The 15,794-nt window shown below is 44.8% G+C and overlaps 2 protein-coding genes across 2 annotated transcripts in view; one reads left to right on the top strand and one right to left on the bottom strand.

The window, feature by feature from the left end:
- The window catches only part of C1QTNF2 (C1q and TNF related 2), a 113,478-nt gene extending 107,206 nt beyond the window's left edge, over positions 1 to 6,272 (bottom strand). The window contains exon 1 of the mRNA XM_056516693.1: positions 6,160 to 6,272. Within this exon, the coding sequence (XP_056372668.1) occupies positions 6,160 to 6,265 (106 nt within the window). The 5' untranslated portion in view covers positions 6,266 to 6,272. The remainder of the gene's footprint in view (positions 1 to 6,159) is intronic.
- Positions 1 to 10,601, top strand: part of LOC130267256 (securin-like) — a 32,007-nt gene extending 21,406 nt beyond the window's left edge. The window contains exons 2-6 of the mRNA XM_056516704.1: positions 1,721 to 1,810; positions 3,200 to 3,333; positions 7,964 to 8,045; positions 10,067 to 10,219; positions 10,518 to 10,601. Of these exons, the coding sequence (XP_056372679.1) occupies positions 1,735 to 1,810; positions 3,200 to 3,333; positions 7,964 to 8,045; positions 10,067 to 10,219; positions 10,518 to 10,579 (507 nt within the window). The 5' untranslated portion in view covers positions 1,721 to 1,734 and the 3' untranslated portion in view covers positions 10,580 to 10,601. The remainder of the gene's footprint in view (positions 1 to 1,720; positions 1,811 to 3,199; positions 3,334 to 7,963; positions 8,046 to 10,066; positions 10,220 to 10,517) is intronic.
- Positions 10,602 to 15,794: the final 5,193 nt, after the last annotated feature.

Here is a 15,794-nt window from a genome sequence, read left to right as displayed (position 1 = left end):
TCATGCATAGGAATGCGATTCCTCTGGCCGGACGAAGCGCATTCCTATGCGTGAAACCGCCGGCAGTAGCGTCTTAGTGCCCCGCGCTGTCCTGATTTCCCTACCGGAGGAGCGGCCCAAGATGGGAGCTGAATAACCAGATCTTACACGGTGAGTGCAGGACTCCTGTCCTTTTCTACAGTTTGTACATTATTGATTCCTGTATTATCCTATCACCGCCGTGTATGGTTGGTTGTATCTGGTTTCCTGCCTGAAGTGAGGATCTCCATCTCGTGGTTGTGAGGGCTATAGGTTTCGGTGCCACTGTTTTGGGTCTTTTGTTGGGCTATACTCAGATCTACTTTCCTCTAGACGTTGTTTTGCTATAGCTATTTATAAGAATAATGTCTCTTGCCAAGCTGTTTTCTTAAAGGGTAGCTCCCACCATCCTACTTTTTTTTTTTTCTGTCCCTGCCTATTGCCAATCTATCCCTAACCCCCTCCCTGATTTTAATTTTTATTTTTACTATATTAAAAATGCCTTTTGTCTGCCTGGCAGTGTGCTCACTACCAGGCAGACTTCCCAGCAGGCACCACGTCACTGATGCCTGCTGGGGGGGGACTTCCGCCCTTAGTTCATCTACACAGGGTGCCTCCAGCTGTTTCACCACTACAACTCCCAGCTTGCCCTGACATCTATTGGCTGTCAGGGCATGCTGGGAGTTGTAGTATTGAAACAGCTGGAGGCACCCTGTGTAGATAAACTATTAGTTAGTTAATGCGGCGCTAGCCCGTCCCCTCCATCTCCCTCCCCCCTGCGCCATACCCGTTCCCTTTATCACAACCCCCCCCCCCCATTACACTTACTGCAGAGTCCGGTAGCGGGCGGGCAGGGACAGCGGCAGCGATGTGCGGGAGGAGTGGCCTCCCAGCCAGTGGCCGGGGAGCCAATGCGCTCGCTCCCTGCCTGTCTGATTGACAGGCAGGGAGCGAGCGCAGGCTGAATGAAAAAGGACCGATGCCCGTCCGCAATCAGTCCTTTTTCAGGCTGCAGCCGGCCACTAGGAGGGAGACCCCTAGTGGCCGGTTTTCAAATGTAAATTAAACCATTTTAATTAAAAAAATAATTATAAAAGTATATTAGAAATATGTTGTAGTACAAAAGTACTACAACATATCAAAAAATAAAGTTGGTGACAGTGCCCATTTAATGCTTTCCCTGACACAAACGTTTTGGTTCCTCCATTTATGTGAGTGACTGGTGTAGTCTGCAGGTAAAGCTGTGGGAATTATTAGAGGATTGGAATGGTTTTCTTGTGGGTGTATGTTGTCATTTTGTTGCAGTGTGCTTTTGTGCCTAAGTGTATGGTAGTGGATTCCTTAGCCTGATCTTTGCAATGGTTAGAGATTTGTGATGTGCGAGAGTTGCAAAAACTGGGTGCATCTGTATTTAAAAATCACCTCATGCAAACAGCTTCCATACTTTTCATACACAGACAATAGGAGATGCTGCCATGGAGTGTTCTCAGGTGACTTAGAAAGTGCGCCAAAGTTATGCCTGTGCTTTCTCAACTATGGCACATCATGACAAAGACAAAAGAACAGCCTCCTCCTACATGCAACTATGTATAAATATCCGAAGTATTCCGGATGTAGGGAGAACTGTAGTGTGGTACTCCCGGGTTTACTTCTGCCTGCCAAATGTTATTTACCAATGCTTTTTACTTGATTTTGCTGTCAGGTCTGAACAGGAATATGGAAGCCATCATGTGGTTTGAAAAGGAAAATGGTGACTTCTGCCACCTTTCTTCCAAGGCTAATCGAGGCCCTTGTAAGTTAACACTTAGTGCTCCGTGTTCTACACAAATATACTATATTTACATTTCTGCTGCTGGATGTTAATGGAAATAGTTGACTAAATATTATGAGTGATTTTCCTAATGGATTGAGCTAAGGTGAAAATTTTTTTTTTTTAATTTTCCCTTCACAGTTGTGGCCTCCTGTCCTTGCCCTGTTAAAACTAAAAGTGCCAAAATGTGAACTTAGTAGCACGCAAACTGTGCCTGCAGCTCTAAATATGGGTGTGGTGTCCCGGGACCGTATTTCATACGCTACCTTTGTAGAGGTCCCCATAGTCAGAGTCCCTAGGAACGTCGGGGTCCCTCTCCTATAGTTATCCCCTTGTCACCCCTCAGTTAGTCTATGACTATATAGAAGTTCTTATAAATATAAGTATAAATGTGTATATATTTTATTGCCTACCTGTTCAGCTTAGCAGGACCTGCGGGTCACGTGATTAGGTTAGAACTCTGTGGTTTTGCTACAGGACCTTTGGAGGTTCCCATGACGTGTTCACCCACAATGCAATGTAACGGTGAGTGACAGTTGTTATGGACCAATCCAAAATGGCCAGCCCCTGCCCATATAAGGGACCTGCGCCATCTTGATCGCTCACTTGGGTTGCTGACTTTGGAAGAGGTAGGACCTCCGCAGCTTACAAGACGACTTACTAGGCCAAAGCCTTGCGGCCTTGGCCTCTAACATAGCGGATATACTAAGCAATTCCCTGCTACTCGCTGCAAGATCACTGGACCTAAACGCACCCTTAAATCCAGCGGATCTATGCTACAAAATCCCTAAGAAGCTAAATTGAGCTTATCTGATCCCAACCAACTGTCAATCGCTGCTCAGCTATATGCATAGAGACTCTGTTATCTGGACTGTTACTATTGCTGCATGTACAGAAATTCTTCAGTAAAAGTTCCTGCAAGTTTTCAGGTAACAGTGGTTGTGGACAATCCTTTTTCTGCATCGCCTATTGCTCTTGGGAAGGGTGGCAATAGGCCTATCAATAATACAGCATTTAACACTCACCCTGGCGTCACGAGTGACAAGGGTTAACAGTGCCCTTTACTATCCCAAACAGCAACACCCTAACTACCCTACACCCCCACAATGCTTTATCCCCCCCAAGTTCACCACATGTGTTATAGTAATACCTCAATCACATGCATCATGGCACACAAATGTGTTTTATATAGAACCTTTAGGCTTTTTGTATTCGTACTCTCGTGAGCACCAATTCAGTATGTGTGACAACCGGGTGTTGAACACTGGTACCAGAGCATCCACTGGGTCCTACTTTGCTTTCTTAAGATTAAGCACTTTTTGCGATGTGTGCACTGAATGACATTATTCATCTGTTCTAACTTTCTTGTAGCAGCGCAGATTTCTAAAGGGTTCTTACAAGTGCCTAAAGGAAAAAACTTCTCTGTGGCTAAACCTCAAGCACTTAGGAAGGCACTGGGAAACATTAACCAACATGTCCAACCCAAGAAATCTGCTTCAAAAAAGGTAAGTTGGACTGATGTTAAAGCAGTAAGGAAAGGTTATAAAACCTGGTGCACAGTGTATGGTATACTGGTCCCAACCCCTCACACCTGAGGACATGCCCTGTTAAATTTCACTGGGTTGACTGTTATTGGGGATTAGAAAAAACTGAGCTAATGGTAGGAACACACTAAGTTCTGGCCACCGTGGATTGTATCTGTCGGCATCCCGCTGAGAACAGGATGACGACAGATCCTCTTAATGGGAGAAGCACACCCCCATTCATTTCTGCTGTGGCACTGCATCATCCCTAGTGACTCCGTTCGAGACGTGTGCTTTTTTAAGTGCACTCATGATGGGTTGTTTCGCTTTTGAAATGGCTCACATGTCCCGAAAGGAGTGACTAGGTGACTCCTTTTGGCCATAGAATTGAATGGGGGTCCACTGCGCCCATGAACAGTATAAGGCTGGGTCCACACTACGTTTTGTCCCATACGGGAGCGCATACGGCAGGAGGGAGCTAAAACCTCGCGCTCCCGTATGTGACCGTATGCGCTCCCGTATGTCATTCACTTCAATGAGCCGACCGGAGTGAAACGTTCGGTCCGGTCGGCTCATTTTTGTGCCGTATGCGCTTTTACAACCGGACCTAAAACCGTGGTTGACCACGGTTTTAGGTCCGGTTGTAAAAGCGCATACGGCGCAAAAATGAGCCGACCGGACCGAACGTTTCACTTCGGTCGGCTCATTGAAGTGAATGACATACGGGAGCGCATACGGTCACATACGGGAGCGCGAGGTTTTAGCTCCCTCCTGCCGTATGCGCTCCCGTATGGGACAAAACGTAGTGTGGACCCAGCCTTAGTCAGCATCCTGTTTTCGGCAGTATGCTGGCAGAAACGATTAACGGGGGCCAAAACGTAGTGTTCCGACCAGGGGTCAAGTCCTGGGAAAAAGTGGGAACTCGCCCAAAATTTACAGTTAAAGGGATACTAGACATCTTATCCCCTATCCAAAGAATTGGGGATATGATGTCTGATCCCGGGGGTCCCAACACTGGGGACCCCCACGTTCTCCCTGCTGCACCCGGCATTGGGTGCAGCGCCGGAGGCTCGTGATGTCACGGTCATGGCCCCTCAATGCAACTCTATGCCCCCTCCCATAGACTTGCATTGAGGGGGCATTACTGTGACATCACAAGCCTCTGCCCCACATCACCAGTCATCCAGCTCGGAGCAAAGCTCCCTCCGTTCACCGGATGACTTGGGTGCCACAGCAGAGATCGCGGGGGTCCCCAGCAGCAGGACCCCCACGATCTGACATCTTATCCCCTATACTTTGCATAGGGGATAAGATGTCTAGGGTCAGAGTTCCCCTTTAAGGGGTGGTCCTGCAGGACTCCTGCCAATGGGAACTGCGTTCCTGCTGTGGAAAATGTGCAGGAACTTCGTTCCCATGAGTTCCTGCAGGACTTGAGCCCTGGTTCCGACCCTTGGTGAACCACACTTGTCCTTAGGTTGTGTGGTATTGCAGTTTAGTAGTATTGAAGTTGATGGAGCCAAGCTGTAATAGCACACACAACCTGACAGGTGTGGTGCGATTCTTGGCAGAATTTTTTTAGGTTAGACTTAAAAGATTTGTGCCTTGCACCATACGCCAACTGACTTCAATTAGTTTTCGTCTGCAGTGTTAAATCAAGCATTAGATTTTACCATATATAACACGTTGCCAAGCAATAAAAAAAAAAAAATATATCTAAAAAATTTTTTTTATTGCTTGGCAACGTGTTATATATGGTAAAATCTAGTGCTTGGTTTCCTTAAAACACATTTCTCACAAAGCAACATGTTCAAATTTTCTGCAGCAACCCAGTAGCAAAAGCCCATGTGTCAATAGGACTACTGCTTATTTCTATAGAAAATAAATTCAGATTCAGCACTTCTGCCCAATTTAACATGGTGCAGATCAACAGGGATTCAAGGAAAATACATAGTGTGAATATACCCTAAAGTTCCACAAATATAAATGTCTTATCTATTCCTTACCTACCTACACAAACTTTCCTTCGGAATGCAACAAATTGTAATAACTTCCCCTTGACACCCTGCATAGTAAGTGGGTGAGAGTAGAAAGCCCCTCTCTCTGCACCAACATAGGCAAAAATTCACTCAGGATCCAGAGCAAATGTGCTAGGTATAGCAATGATGGTACCAATATGTTGTATATGATAAAAATACTAAATATATACAATAGTTTATGGATGAGACTGTACAAATATACAAGGGCTAAATATTACAATCCTACTGTCACCGACCAAATCCCGTGTACCAAGACCAACATCACAGTATACAAGGAACAAACGATACTGCCATGACCACATCATGACCACATAATGGCTAATGTCATCACAGTTAAAATAAAATATCACTATCCAAAGACCAATACTCCCCCCCCCCCCCCCCCCCAAACAAAAAATGGAGCTGCATAGTCGGTCATCTCTGCAGACTGTACAAGTGATTAGTGAAGTTACATCCAGTGACTCGCATTGGGCATCTTCTTCTGATCTGTTCACTGTTCTTCTCCTCAATCTGGCCCATCTTGAGGGTGCGTTCACATGTGCATATTTTTGCTGCAGATCTTGCTGCTGCAGATTTTGCTGCCCATGGACTTTAATGGGCAGCAAAATCTGCAGAAGCAAAAATGTGCACGTTTGAACGCACCCTAAGACTTCTCCCAGCCACAACTTGTCTCTAAAACCTGACTGAGAAACATTTCAGGCTCTGCATTTCCCCCACACAGTAATGGTGCCCCCTATAAAGGTTAGGCCCTAGGAGAAAACACAATACTCACCTGTCACACCTCTTGCTGCTTCTCCCTTGCAGGTTTTTTTCCTGAAGTTCTGGTGCAGGTAGTGTACCAAAATCCCATCTGCTGACTTTAACTTCTTGATGCACATAAGTGAAACTTTCCTGGTGACATCTCTACAGTAGAGTTGGGTAACTTGCATATTGTAACCATCTAAAGGTATTCAAGCCGGTTTAAATAAATGTTTGTTTAAAAATTAAAAAATATAATTAAAGAGAATATATAATTACACACTGATCAAAAAAATAAAGGGAACACTAAGATGACATACCCTAGATCTGAATTATCTAATCGTATGAAATACTTTCGTCTTTACATAGTTGAATGTGCTAATAACAAAATCACACAAGTTTTTAATGGAAATCAAATTTGTCAACCCATAGAGATCTGGATATGGAGTTGCACACAAAGTGGAAAACCACACAACAGACTGATCAAACTTTGATGTAATGTCCTTTTTAAAGAAGTTAAAATGTGGCTCAGTAGTGTGTGTGTGTGTGTGTGTGTGTGGCGCGCCTTCACGTTGCCCATATGACCTCCCTACAATGCCTGGGCATGCTCCTGATGAGGTGGCGGATGGTCTCCTGAGGGATGTTCTCCCAGACCTGGACTAAAGCATCCACCAACTCCTGGACAGTCTGTGGTGTCACGTGGCATTGGTGGATTGAGCGAGACATGATGTCTCAGATGTGCTCAATCCGACTCTGGTCTGGGGAACAGGCTGGCCAGTCCATAGCATCAATGCCTTCCTCTTGCAGGAACTGGTGACACACTCCAGCCACATGAGGTCTAGCATTGTCTTGCATTAGGAGGAATCCAGGGCCACCGCACCAGCATATGATCTCACAAGAGGTCTGAGGATCTAATCTCAGTACCTAATGGCAATCAGGCTACCTCTGACAAACACATTACTGACCCACTGCCCAACCAGTCATGCTGGAGGATGTTGCAGGCAGCAGAACGTTCTCCATGGTATCTCCAGACTGTCACATCTGTCACATGTGCTCATTGTGTACCTGCTTTCATCTGTGAAGAGCACAGGGTGCAAGTGGCAAATTTGACAAACTTGGTCTCTGGCAAATGCCAAAGGTCCTTCCTGCTGTTGGGCTGTAAGCACAACCCCCACCTGTGGACGTCAGGCCCTCATGGAGTCTTTCTGACTGGTTGAGTGGACACATGCACATTTGTGGCCTGCTGGAGGTCATTTTGCAGGGCTCTGGCAGTGCTCCTCCTTGCACAAAGGCGGAGGTAGCGGTCCTGCTGCTGGGTTGTCTCCCTCCTACACGTCTCCTGATGTACTGGCAGGTTTCCTGGTAGCGCCCCAATGCTCTGGACACTACGCTGACAGGCACAGCAACCCTTCTTGCCGCAGATCGCATTGATGTGCCATCCTTGATGTGCTGCACTACCTGAGCCATTTGTGTGGGTTGTAGATTCAGTCTCATGCTACCACAAGAGTGAAAGCACCGCCATAAAAAGTGACCGAAAACATCAGCCAAGAAGCATAGGAACTGAGAAGTGGTCTGTGGTCATCACCTGCAGAACCACTCCTTTATTGGGGGTGTCTTGCTAATTGCCTATAATTTCCACCTGTTGTCTGTTCCATTTGCACAGCATGTGAAATTGTCAATCAGTGTTAATTCCTGAGTGGACAGTGTGATTTCACAGAAGTGTGATTGACTTGGAGTTACATGCTGCAGATTTTGACTTGTAATCCCCAATATCTTCTCTGAAAAAATGGTGGCTAGCCAAGCTCGTTCTGACCTACAAACTTCTCTTCATACTACAGGTGGTCAAAAAGGATAACTTGGTGAAGCAAAGGGGTGAGAAGTATCCTGAAATAGAGAAATTCATTCCATATAACCCTCTAGGTACTATGAACTTATCAGGGTGTTTTTTTTATTTTTTTTTTATTTTTTTTTTATTGCTTTGGTTCATGTATTTAATGGGATATACGTTTAATTGTCCAGGTATGTATAAAATGTTGTTTCTCTTTTCCAATGAGTAGGCTTAAAAATTTCCCAAAATTTTTTTTATTTCACATAAAAAAAAATATATGTGTGTGTGTGTGTATATATATATATAATTTTATGTGGAGGTGGTGAACTTGCACAGAGGGTAATAAAAGGGAATTACATGGTACAGGGGGATTGGGGGGGGGGGGGGGGGTTTGAGATTGATACGGCTGGTTAACTTACAGAAGCTGCCTTCTGCTTCTGTGCTGTGGCTGCTGCAGGGACCAGGGCCTCATTGGGGTATTGACTGTACCTCCCTGTATAAAAGGTAGGGCTGGCAGACAAGCCTGATTGTTCCTATTGCATGTGTCCGCTATTGGGAGTGTCCCCTATTCAGAGGGTGCAAATACAGGGTGGTCTATTTGTATGGATACACATTAGTAAAATGGGAATTGTTGGTGATATAACTTCCTGTTTGTGGCGCATTAGTATATGTGAGGGGGGGGGGCGGAATTTCAAGATGGGTGGTGAACATGGCGGCCATTTTGAATCCAACTTTGTTTTTTCAATAGGAAGAGGGTCATGTGACACATCAAACTTATTGGGAATTTCACAAGAAAAACAATGATGTGATTGGTTTTAATGTAACTTTCTTCTTTCATGAGTTATTCACACATTTCTGATTACTTATAAAATGTGTTCAACGTGCTGCCCATTGTGTTGGATTGTCAATGCAACCCTCTTCTCCCACTCTTCACACACTGATGGCAACACCACAGGAGAAATGCTAGCACAGGCTTCCAGTATCTGTAGTTTCAGGTGCTGCACATCTCGTATCTTCACAGCATAGACAATTGCCTTCAGATGACCCCAAAGATAAGTCTAAGGGGGTCAGATCGGGAGACCTTGGGGGGAGGGGGGGGGGGCATTCAACTGGCCCACGACTACCAATCCACTTTCCAGAAAACTGTTCATCTATGAATGCTCGGACCATAATGTGGTGGTCACCATCTTGCTGGAAAAACTCAGGGAACATGCCAGCTTCAGTGCATAAAGGGGAAACACATCATCATGTAGCAATTTCACATATCCAGTGGCCTTGAGGTTTCCATTGATGAAGAATGGCCCCACTATCTTGGTACCCCCATATACCATACCATCAATTTTTGTGTTCCAATAGTCTTGGAGGGATCTATCCAATGTGGGTTAGTGTCAGACCAATAGCGGGGGTTTTGTTTAAGTTTGCCTCATCACTGAACAAAATCTTCTGCGTAAACTGTGGGTCCTGATCCAATTTTTGTTTTGCCCATTCTGCAGCACCTGAAACTATGGATACTGGAAGCCTGTGCTAGCATTTCTCCTGCGGTATCAGTGTGTGAAGAGTGGGAGAAGAGGGTTGCATTGACAATCCAACAAATGGGCAGCATATTGAACACATTTTATAAGTGGTCAGAAACTTGTAAATAACTCATGAAATAATAAAGTTATGTTAAAACCAAGCACATCATTGTTTTTCTTGTGAAATTCCCAATAAGTTTGATTTGTCACATGACCCTCTTCCTATTGAAAAAACAGTTGGATTCAAAATGGCCGCCATGGTCACCACCCATCTTGAAAAGTTTCCCCCCTCACATATACTAATGTGCCACAAACGGGAAGTTAAAATCACCAACCAATGCCATTTTAAGGTGTATCCATATAAATGGCCCACCCTGTATATCAAGTCTTATGGGACTCTGCCGGGGGAATAAAAAACTGTCCGCTAAGGGATATTTTACTGTACTTTATTTGCTTTTGTAAATTAAAAATATCTTAATATAAATCCCCTGACTAGGAAAGAGCAGTGATTAACTGAAGGCTTTTAAAACCTGTTGTATCTTGTTGGGTTCCAGATCATTCTCATAAACATTTTTGACAAAATCTTATGGTCTTAACAGATTTTGAAACCTTTGATGTTCCTGAAGAACATAAGCTCAGTGACCGCTGTCTTGCTGGTGTTCCGCTCTTAGTTTTAAGGGATGACTCAAATAACGCTGAAGCTCTTGACCGTCTTGTGTTTTCACCAATGGAAATCAAACCAATAAACTATGGCAAGTACCTGGGGTCTAAGGGTTTCAGTATGTAATATCTTGGGGCAAATACTGAGCCAGTCTGTGGTCTAAGAACGTGTCTAAAGGTGCTATTGTAGATTTCTCTGTTTGAGAATGGAGTTCTATATGGGTTTCTGTAGAAGGAATGAGAATTGACCACCAGATGCCCAAACTAAGTAATTTGGTTTGTAGGTGTTGTCCAAGAGTAGAAATCCTCTTCCCTGCGTTGCTTTACTAATAGCAGAACAAGAATAGGTTACTTAAGTCGGGTTTTATCATTATTGATATTTTATTCCAGATTCCTTTGAGATCTCCAGCCATCTGTTTGAAGACATCACTATTGACTTACCTAATCTATGATTTTTTTAAATGTAAATGTCTGCCTTATTTAAATAAAGTTTCTTTTAATTTAACAAAGCTTTTGACCTTATCACCTATATTTTATTGTATGTCATGAAGGAGTCTGTGACAAACTGTAAAACATCAATGTTTTTATAGATCTAATAATCTATTTCGCTATTTGCTTAAGCTATGATCTAGATGCAGAACCTTGCTGCCCCATATGACCAACATCCCTTATGCAGCCCAGTAAAATGGGTACTGTTGGTGTTTATGGTACTGACCCATACGCCATTCTCTTGCTATGCGATCTCTCAAAATTGGGATAACAGTTGGTCTATACTGACATATGGTTTTGGTTTCACGTGGGCTTCACATGGCAGCATATAAACATCCATGTTGGGGATGAAAGGCCTGGCCTGACCACAAGTCTGATGATCCAGACAGACAACTGACAGGTGTTGGTGTGTATGTATCAATCTCTGAGGGAACCTCTTTTATTTAAATCTCTCGTGACCCTTGACTGATCTAGTCCATCATGGTGCCACTGAAGGTGTGTGGACCAGGTTCCTGACTAGCCCGCTTCATACTGGCTATTAACCCTTTAGGTCACCGCTGTCAAAGTTGATGGCTGTATCTAAAAGTACCTTTTTAAACAGTTCATGGTCTAGTGGGGGCAAGGCATTGTAGAGATAGCCCGAGGGCTTACTTCTCCTGTGCTGCTTCCGTTGTCATGGGGGTGGGGACAATTGTTGCGGGGAGAAGTAGCATTTGCTGATGGGCCCCATGAGCACAGGCATCATAGTAGAGGGCCTCAGGCAGCCTGATCTACATTAACCTCCACTAAAGCAGTTGTAAAGTCATCAAAGATCTTGCTCAGATTTCACCTCAGTTTCAATACCCTGGTTATCAAAGTATGTATGGATGTTGTTCAAAATGGGGAGCAGGAAAAAACAAAAGGGCGAAAAATGGCCTGGTCCTCAAGGGGTTAATGATAGCTGCCACAGGTTTCAGGTGACTGGCACCCCCTCAACATTCAATTCTATATCCTAGACACCCTTAATCTGGCCCTGGGCATTGAGTCCACCCCAGCGATTCCACAAACTATACCATCTGACAGTACAATTTGACAGTGTCCACACCTAGAAGGGAGAAGAGATCACATGACCACTTATGTGACCAGTAAAGAGATGCGAGAACAGGCTGGACTGGGCAGCAGGAGCAGAATGTGACACGTCCCTGTACAGCTGCTCTGGAGGAACTGAGTGGTGTATGTACGGGCAGGTACTTGTGTGAATAATTTACACCACATCTACATCATGATTGAGAGGGCATATATTTGGCTAGTGACAACAGAGGAGGAGCTGTAGGGGCTACCAGGGGGGCATTATGACAGGGGGTGTCTTGGCTACACAGGGGGACATCATGCCTCCTATGCAGTCATTATGCCCCCCCACCCCCCCTATACACAAAATGAGCCCTATGTAGCCAGTAAAATGCCCACTGTACAGAGGGCATATTAATGGACACAGAGGGGGCATTATGACTATGTACAGAGAGCATAGTAGAGTGGGTATTGTACATGGGGCATATTACTGGCTACAGAGGGGGATTATGGAGCACATATAAATCCAAAAAGAAGCTCAACTTGGAACTGTCCTGCAATATTGAGTGGTTCTGCCACTTTTGGCTCCCCCCCCCCTTTGATATACCCTCCACCCCTGCATAGCCACACCCAGTTATAATGCTATCCCCTCAGATTCTTTAGTTGATCGAGCAGGCTCTACCAATGGAGTGCGGATTGCACGGATCAATGCAGTCCAATAGAACTGCATTGATCTGTATGACAAAATCTAATGATTCCTCCTAAATGTCCTCTAAGGGAACTAAAAAAAAAAAAAAAAACCTTTCATAAGTTCAAATTGCTTCCATTTTCCATTAAAAAAAAAAACCATATTGGGTATGGCCACATGCCAAATTGTCAGAAGTTGTCCCCTACACTAAATGGTATAAACATAATAATAAAAAAAAAGCAATTCTGGGGTTAGTCATTTTCTTTGTCACATCCCAGAAGAATGAAGTAAAAAGTAATCAAAGTCTGATCAATACCACAATGATATAGATAAAAACAAATCATGGCACAAAAAGAGCCCTCATACAGCCCTGTATAGGTCACTACTGGCAGTTGATGCTGCTCACAGCCTGTCAGTGAGTGCAGCGCAGAGTTCATCAGGAGAACGTCAAACACGGAGAGCCCCTGAGACTGCTGGCCAGGTAAAAAGAACAGGTGGAGGAGGGAAGGGGAAAAGTGGTGTGGCACAAGGCGTGCGATGATTTGGCACAGGGGGATAAAGGGGAATGAAATGGCACATGAGGGGGTCAAGAGGAAATAATGTGGCACGGGCCAATAAAAGGGGGATGATTTTGTGGTCGCCCAGAACAGAAGTGGCCCTTCTGTACACTATTGGTCCTATCAGGTGGACTCGGTCCAAGTCCCCAGGCCTCCACACTCTTCAGGACTCTCATAACCCAGTCTGTCATGTAAAGAGTTAATGTACTATATTCATGTTAATGTGCCTTAAAGTATTGTTGCCAAGTCTATGTAACCAGGGAAGGTGCCAGTGATCATGAGACTTGTTGGTGACCTATGGGACCCCTCCAAATTGCTCCAAGTCCACTACAAGTCCCAGCGAGCCAGCAAGTCTCCTAACGTCACTGGTCATCTCCTTGGGCCTAAACTGAGCTGTAAAGTCTAACATCTGGCTGCCTCAGTAAAGCTGCCGTTGTTCTGTAACTTTGATAATTTGCCCTGCACCTGGCCCAGGAACCAGTGGCCATACCTCGGGTGGTGTAGAGGATAACCACGCCCTGGCATCACAAACACAAGGGTTAATAACATCTGCCTTAAGAGTTACAACATCTGCCCTTCCTCCAACACCCTCACCAAAACTTTTGGCGTCATGAACAGGATACTGGTGTGCGCCTTATGCGAACCCCCTCCCCCCCCCCCCCCCCCCCCAGTCTAAACTGTGTCTGTATTGCCAAAAATTCTCATGTCCATGCGAAAAGAAATTGCGCCAAAATTCTACGGGACATTATCTACGAAAACTTGTATGTCGAGAGGCGCTTGTGAAATAGAGGGGGAGGTGAAGAAACATTTATTGTCTGCCATTGAGAACAATGTTGAAGTTGTGCCCACTATGTAACTTGTAAGATCCATACTGAAGCTACACTACGTTGTAAAATGCTTGCCGTACCCTTTTTTGTGTTTGTCCACAGTGCTCTCTGCTGACATCTTGGTCCGTGTCAGGAACTGTCCAGAGTAGCATAGGCTTGCTATGGGGATTTTCTCCTGCTCTGGATAGTTCCTGATATGGGCATCAGGTGTCCGCAGAGAGCACTGTGGACAACACAAAAAAATTCAAAAAATTTAAGATTTTCCTCTGTAGCAAACATGCTAAAAAGCACTGAAAAGATTAAGATATTTTTAATAGACATAATTTACAAATCTGTTTAACTTTCTGGCACCAGTTTATTAAAAAAATTAATAAAAAAAAATATTCCACCGCAGTACCCCTTTAAAGCTGTAGAAGAAAAATGTGCGAAAAAGTCCTACGAGGGTCCGCATCCCGCCCCTGGGCGTGGAAGTCAAGTTGCAGTCTCAAACCCAAAGTGGAACCAGAAAGGTCTGCCCCTTGTTGCCGGGGGGAGCGGAAGTAAGGGACGGACCGCTGACATACTACTTCCCGGTGGCCATCTTGCCGAAGTTGAACATAAAAGGAGCAGCACCGCTGGACCTTTTTCAGTCTGCAGGAAGTTGGTGGGCAGAGCAAGATGATGGAAGCACAGGAGAGCAAGAGGTGCGACAGGTGCAGCAATCAGACACCAAAAATTTGGAAAGCCTGTATATTCCCATGTTGGATCACTTCAGAGCAGGAGAACCACCCCTTGAGAGGCAACGAGCCACAGTAATTATATTCGAGTCCGGAAGTTCAGAACCTTAATGGACTGCTATCATGGGGGCACCGTCCTTGTGAACTGTTGGGCAGTCAAGAGAGACTTCCTTCCTACATATTTACGCTCCTTGGAGAGAGGGGAGATAGTGGAGTACACCCCAGTCCGCGGTTCAAGAGGAGAATTGGCTTTGACAACACCCAAGAACCCCACACAGCTCCCCTTTGTCTCCTTCCCATCGGAGGATTGGGAGTCGGATCCCTTTGGCCTACGACATCCACAAGTTAAAGGTCAAGTTATGGAAGAAGAGTTCCTGCCCGAGGTGCCTGTCATGGCACCTAAGTACCGCCCAGAAACAAAGTCATCTACAGATGTGCCCAGGCCTACTCCTGGCATTGTGGAGGTTTGGCCTGCTCAATGGGCACCAACTAAAGTGCCTCGGTCTACTCCTGTTGAGTAGGAGGTTCGGCTGGCCCAACAGGCACCAACACTTTGTCCCCCAGTGGCACAAGCTGCTGTGGTACAGATGGTGGTAACAGTGAGCCCCACCATCACCGATTTCAAGCTATCCCAGGTTTCTTTGAACACCCGAGTCAGTCCCTTGGAGGGCGCACAGTCACGTGGTCCCCCCCAACATGTCTCAGCCTAGAAAGCACCATGATAGACGAGGCTGCGATGGAAAGTTTCCAGGATGAACTCACCTGTTCTAATATTGTTTTTCTTAATATTCTGTCGTGAGACTAACATTGTTTTGTGGAGTACAACTATTGTTTTGCAGGTTTCACTTTAACGTTTAAGTGATGTGCCTGGCAGACTAGCCAAGAACTACTTGTAACCAGGATGTGTAAACTTATGTGCCCGGTTTAAGCCGTAATCTTTTACTACAGACTCTTGAGTACCAGTACTATAATTTACCTAAGAGAGCAATATATTGTTTGCTGCTTTTGCACAAATGTGTGCACTTCCGGATATTGGTGTAAAGTTGATCTACTGGGACGATATTGTAATAAAGTGTATATAAGATGTTCGCACAATTGTCTATAATGTCTAATGTTTCCTTCCAGTCATGGCAGATGTACAGGCAGTATCCTGAACCCCTCAGGAAAAGCATATCTATTTACCTCATTGCCATGAAATACACTAAGTTAGAGAAAATACCGATATATCATAGTCAATAGTCAAAAACATACTATTATTGTCTAGTCTTCAGCAAATGTTGTCCACTGTAGTTTCATATACAGATAGAAAGTCAGTATATATGTACACTAGTGAGTAATGTAAA

This window comes from Hyla sarda, chromosome 4 (assembly GCF_029499605.1).
Source record: "Hyla sarda isolate aHylSar1 chromosome 4, aHylSar1.hap1, whole genome shotgun sequence".
In the NCBI taxonomy this organism is placed as follows: Eukaryota; Metazoa; Chordata; class Amphibia; order Anura; family Hylidae; genus Hyla; species Hyla sarda.
This window is presented reverse-complemented; position numbering and strand designations above follow the sequence as displayed.